We start from the raw sequence: 6,520 nt of genomic DNA on the forward strand, positions 1-6,520 counted from the left end.
ATTGTTTGATCTAAACATGAGAAAGACAATTGGGCCAGAAGTCAACTTTGTGAGGGGATTGTGTAGAAGACGACAAAGAAAGGAGCATCATTAGCTGCCCTTAATTATAAAATTAGTGCATGATTAAACACAAATTAATTTTGTCTTCCAAATAAATCCACAAGCAATTAGTCGAGCCGACTCTTTGGCCTATTGGATGGTCAATTGGTCATCATATCATAATATTCTCAAATTTAACTCACTTGATAAAAACATCATATATTATATATGTAACATGTAAGAGCCAGATTCAAACTCGGTATACTTCATTCATTCATCTCAATTTTTTGAAAGTAAATTGATAGTAAATCATTAAATTGATAGTAAATCATTTGAAACAACTACAAATATACATGAACCAAAATCACGGTGAACAATATAGTGTAGCTTTTGTAAAATAATTAAATTTACCGTGATTTGGACATATTTGATGTAATACTAGACATAGTAAAATGAAATTCATAACAATCATATTACATGTAAAAAATATCATTCATCATCTCATTCTTGTTCTTCAATCTGACACTTTATCTTAGAAATTTCTAAAAAATATCAAGAATCTCAAGAATTGAACGATTACAAAGAGGACAAGACCCTCTATTAAGCCACAGCTCCCTAGAACATACCCTGCAAAAAGTATGTCCACATGGAATAAACGCCGCACCTTTATTCCTCCCCATGCACACGCAACACACTGAATCATTCCCCGCCACACTACAAACTTTCTCCTCCGCCACCTTAGACACTACCGCCGCCGTGTCTCCATTTTCCGTTTCCTCCAACAACCGCATCAACGACACTCTCCATGGCGTCCCCGGCATCCTCCCTACTCCAACAACGTTCGTTTCCGCCGCTTGTCCTACTCCTCGGAGTTGTCTCTCCGCCGCCAACGCCGCCGCAAGATTCATACTCGAACTTGAACCCGAACTCGTCGGAGCCGTTAAACCCACACACCTATTCGGATCCTGACCCGGATCCGTATCCATATCCATGTCCGGAATTTGTTGCTGAATATTCTGAGATGAAGAAGAAGAAGAAGAACGGAATCCCCATGTGGTTCCACAACAACCAAAACCGATAAATCCTAACCGTTCCTTGAAGCTACGTCTTCTTCTACGAGGCAAATCATCAAGACCGTCCATTTGTTCTTCTCTTAACAAACCGAGAATCGTTCTTGACTCGGTTGTTTGAGTCGTGGTAGTGACCGGTTCCTGTAATAATAAACCGAGTTGACTCATTTCAAAAATAGTGACTCGTATTATTATGGAAGAAGTGGCAGAGAGATGAGAGAGAACTCGTGAAATGGCATTTAAAAAGAAAGAGAGAGAGCCAAACAGGAATAAGAAACGAAACGGGTTTTTTGGTGAAAAGGACTTGGAATTGCGGGTTTAATTAATTGACTTGGACTTGGCACGCATTGCAAGCTTGGATAATAAAGAAAGATGCGGAAGAAAACAAAAATGGGTTATTGATTGATTTTTTTTTTTGTGAAATGAAAGTACAGTGATTGTGAAGAAAGACAAAATGGAAGGAGAAGATGATGGAATTTATTTACGGTTTTTTTCCTTTTACAGATACAGAGTGTATTGTACTAGTATGTGTGAATCTTAATATCCCTGATATTTTAAAATTCCTTAAATACTCTCTCAAATTTAAAATACTTAAATACCTCTTAATATCGTAAAACGTCAATCAAATTTTATTCTTTCTTTATAATCTCAGTGTTTAATGAAAAAGATTAATTTTTAAAAAAATTTAAAGTACTACTCTTTCTTTATAATCTAAAAATTTTATTTTTAGATTCATTGAGAATATAATGTATTTGGTTCTCAATGAATCTAAAAAGTAAATTTTCTCTTATAGTTAGGATTGGAGGAAATATTATTTTTAAAAATTATGTATTAACATACATGCAATAGTCAATGAATTCTTATATTTTGGAACGAACGGAATACTATTTTAAGAATATATTTTGGTAAAAAAAATTACTATTTTTGTTCTTTTAACCATCGTTCTAGAATATTGTCTATTTTATTGCATTATTAATGCTACTTTTATTTTATTTTTGGTGAAATTACTCTATTTTCACCAATCGTTAGTTGATTCATGGTGATTGACGTTGAACTTGGTAGGAAGGATCATTGTTCGATTCCCGTAACTACGATCGGGAGGGGACTGAAACCACTTGATGTCAGAACTGACCTCCGAACCAGATTAAACTGGTGATGAAAACAAACAAAAAATATTACTCTGCTTTCAATAACAAAATGAAAATTAGTGTCCAAAAATATTAGCTCAACTTGCTGAAACATCGAAATTGTTAGTGTCAAAAGTCATGACAGAGGTTCGAACTTAGGTCCAATCACTTTGTGTCTGTGTGTTTTCAATAGTTTGCCATTTCATCTTTCTATCAAAATAAATAAATAAAATTCATCAACAAAAATATTTAACTCAAGTAGTTAATAAACTCTATTTAGAATAAATTGTTTGAAAAAATCTGAGTATCATTCTTAATAAGAAACAAATGAAGTATTTAATATATAAATAAACAAGGTTTTAAAGAGTAATTGTGCTCAAGGTTATGATCGCGTTAAGGATTTCACGATTTTGAAAACAATATATTCCAATATGCAAATATTATTTGGATTGGGTGAACATAAAAACATTCCCAACACCAACATAGTTAAAAACATTATACTTGATTACTTGTTGAGAATTAATTAACTTTTTTTTTTAGCAAGTTTAAGTTTAATAAGTCAAGGGCAGGCTTATTGAATTTCATTTTCTTAAGCTTGTGCTAACATGGGTTTTTAGAGAAATAGTAATTAGGAATAAAAAAAAGTTGTTGATCTTATGTGATCGAGAGATGGTTAAATTGAAACAGCATTCGTTAGATAATGGTCGAGGTGATTTCTGCAAATATTTTGACATTGAAGTTGATAAAAGAGTCGGAGGTATTTATAAGGCAGAAATTGTATATATATCATGTGTTATTTTGAGGGGGCATATTAAAATAGTTTGTGGAAATAATCGTTATAAACGGTGGATTTAAATGATTGAAATCATTGACAGTTGATAATTGGAGATGTTAAAAATTGAAGAAATGTACGACTTTTAATCGCTATAGTTTATGGATTGAATTTATGATGGAGATGGACAAACAGTCCAAGTAGGATCGAGTTTTGGCCCAATTCGAAACAATACTAATGTTGTGTTAAAATTAACAACCTTTAGAAAATTGATTACAAAGATTTTAATATAATATTTCGAAACTTTATTTTTTTATAATATAATTAATTGAGATTTATTTTTATTTCTTGTCCATGCCATGCAAATTTAATATTGAACTTTAATTAAAAATATAAAATCATTTACATTTTCTAATTTGTTTGTATATACATGTCCTAATTTTGTAGCCGGCCTTAGCAAAGTCAAAAGCCGTTGAAGGCGGCAACAGCAACCAATTTTTAGGCCAAATGCTTTTGCAACTTACACTCTTAATAGGAATTATCTTTTCTTGAACACACTTTAGTTGTATTACACTCTATCAAACCTTAAAAACTATAAAATATGAGATGTGTATCAATAAATTAGAAGTAAATTATGATGTTTGTATATGTATTATTTTGGTTATTTCAATTTTTTTATAGAAAACATCAAGTATTTAAACTATTATTACATGTAAAACTCATTCAAGATTTAACCAATAGTCGTTACACTAAATTTATGTCTCTTTTTATTTTTTCTATATTATTTATAATTTAGATATAACGTAATTCTTTTTACTTATTTTTAGTAGGATCCCATTTTTAATGTCCAAGTCAGACCTCCTGGACTCATATGGAGACCATATCATGGAATAATGTTATAGTTTGACCAGACAGGTCATCGTCAGCTCCACTCCTACAGGCCTAGTTATACCACGTCATGAGCCCCACTCTTACAGGAGCTCCACTCCTACACGCCCAACTAAACCACATCACGAGCTCCACTTTCAAGTGTCCCACCTGCACGTGATACGCACAAACGAGTGACTTAAGCTAGGCGTGCTCCACCTCCACGTGATCCGCACGTGATCCGTACGGACAAGTGACGTAAACCACGTCGGTTCTAACACCACATCCCCTGTACGGATGAGCTGCTTATGAATCTCAATGCCATACTTATTGTGCCCGGATACCTCAACCCGAGAGAAGACACATTAGGTTAAGAGATGCGGCACTATAAAAGGAGACACTTAGGAGAAAAATAGGGGACTGATTCTAGGTAAAGACAATATATTGTAATAGTTATTCTCTCTTTTTTTTAAAGACTAATTCTCTTGAGTGCTCTAAAACTCTATAGGGCGGCTCACCTCTTGTATTCATATATATATATATATATATATATATATATATATATATATATATATATATATATATATATATATATATATATATATATATATAGTTGGAGCTAGCCCGTCAATACAAGAGTTTCTCAACACAAAAAAATTTCACACAGAGTTCTTCAGTTTTATAATCAACAAAAGATCAACACAAAAGTTAAGAATATTTAATTTGGTCTCTAAATTTTTAAATTAGTTTCTCCATTCCAAAATAACATGCTCATTTATTTATAAAAATAAAAAATTATCCCACTAGAGATTATGAACTTACTATTGGATAAGGAGTTGTTGAAGTACTGTAATTATAAAGGATTACGAACATTGCTTTCACCGCTGTTTTATCCAAATTTAGCAATTTTGTTGTTGAGGTAACCTAATGTAGGATCTCGTTTTTAATGAACCTAAGGATTAGGAACGCATGGCATGGGAAGTTAAGGAGAATACTACATTTTTTCAACTTTCTCAAGCATGTTTGTTGTAGTCAAGGAAATAATTGGAATTTTTATTCCAGTCTAAGGCAACATGACAACACCTAATGTCCCACCTAAACAAAGATTAGGCTTGAAGATGCCATGACGTGATGACACCCTCCATTTTCATTAGGAATCAAAACATAAGAAAAATTAAAAATATATTATTTTTAATTTAAAACTTTCTTTTTTTTTTTAAGTTTCTTTAACCGGTGGTTAGCATGTCCCTTATTATAAAAAGTATTGATATATAATATAACAATAGTTAGTTGATTCCGTAGTGATTTATTTGCATTGGATTTGGTAGGGAGGACAACTGTTCAATCTCCCGCAACTGCAATTGAAAGGAGTTAGAATCACATGATGTCAAAACTGACCTTCAAATCAGATTAGACAATCTAACGGACCGAATATTTGTGGTGTAAAAAGTAAAGTATTATAAGATTGGAGTTTAAATTCCTACTTTTACACTATATTTAAATATGCGGGGTTTAGCTACTAACCTACTGTACTTCATGAAGAAAAAAATAATGAAATTTAGGTGCTATAGGTCAAGGGAGACAACAAAGTGATAAACGGAACTGTGGTTTGGTAAGAGTAAGCTCAGCTTGCACCTCACGGTCGCAACAATTATTTTATGGAGATTTTCCATCATAATTTTCATCAAAGTAGCCACGTTATGGTAATCATGATCATAATCTATCCCTCCGTGATTTGAGCAATGATTATTTGGGACAATTAACCATTACTAGTTACAAAAACTGATTTGAGCTACACACATGATTAGTTTTTTTTTTTTTTTTTGATAAGCCTACACACATGATTAGTATTTGAGCTACATGATCAGTACGTTACATAATTATCCCTACTCATATATCCCCATTTTTTTTCTAAGTTAAGAGAATAACGAATATCAAAAGATCTCTAAAAGTACCGGTAAGGACGCTCATACACATATACTCATAGTATCATGCTATCCATTGAATAAAATTATTGGCAATGGTTGGTGAATGGAGTCAAACAAATCATTACATGGAGTTTGATGCAGACGTTAAATGCAAGTGCTTAATTTATAACCCAGCAAAATGTTTTTTTTTTTTTTTTTTTTGTAATGTACCAAAAAAAAAAATGTTTTTTTGTAAGAAACCCAACAAAATGTTGTTTATATAAATCTATATAATATGTAATAATTACTAATTATAATCCTGTAAAATATCGGATGTTGTTTCCACCATATGAGTATGACCTTCTTGCACTCAAAGATGAATCAAACACGTTGGCAACGTCAAACTAAAAATAAAAAATAAAAATTTAATTAGTTAAAATATTTGACAAATCTTCCGCAAACAAAGACAATTACAACAAACCAAAATGATATTTAATGTTTCATTTGCCATTTTTTCTATGATTATAAACAACTAGCCACAACACTAAGAAAACATTACAAAGAAGCACATGCAAAAATAAGACATCATTAACAAAAAGAACATTTATATGTTACACACCAGATAATATATACAACTAGACACACTTACATGCATATGAACCCAAACACAAGACTTAAATATAGTCAATAGTCATTATTCACAATTGTTTGTAACAATGATGTTAATTTTGCTTTGTC

The 6,520-nt window shown here is 31.8% G+C and overlaps 1 protein-coding gene across 1 annotated transcript; it reads right to left on the minus strand.

The window, feature by feature from the left end:
* Nucleotides 1-352: 352 nt before the first annotated feature.
* Nucleotides 353-1,580, minus strand: LOC123897917. The gene has a single exon (XM_045948736.1). The coding sequence runs from the start codon at nucleotides 1,275-1,277 to the stop codon at nucleotides 582-584; it is 696 nt and encodes a 231-aa protein (XP_045804692.1). The 5' UTR covers nucleotides 1,278-1,580; the 3' UTR covers nucleotides 353-581.
* Between the last annotated feature and the right edge of the window lie 4,940 nt (nucleotides 1,581-6,520).

This window comes from Trifolium pratense, linkage group LG7, assembly GCF_020283565.1.
Source record: "Trifolium pratense cultivar HEN17-A07 linkage group LG7, ARS_RC_1.1, whole genome shotgun sequence".
NCBI lineage: Eukaryota > Viridiplantae > Streptophyta > Magnoliopsida > Fabales > Fabaceae > Trifolium > Trifolium pratense.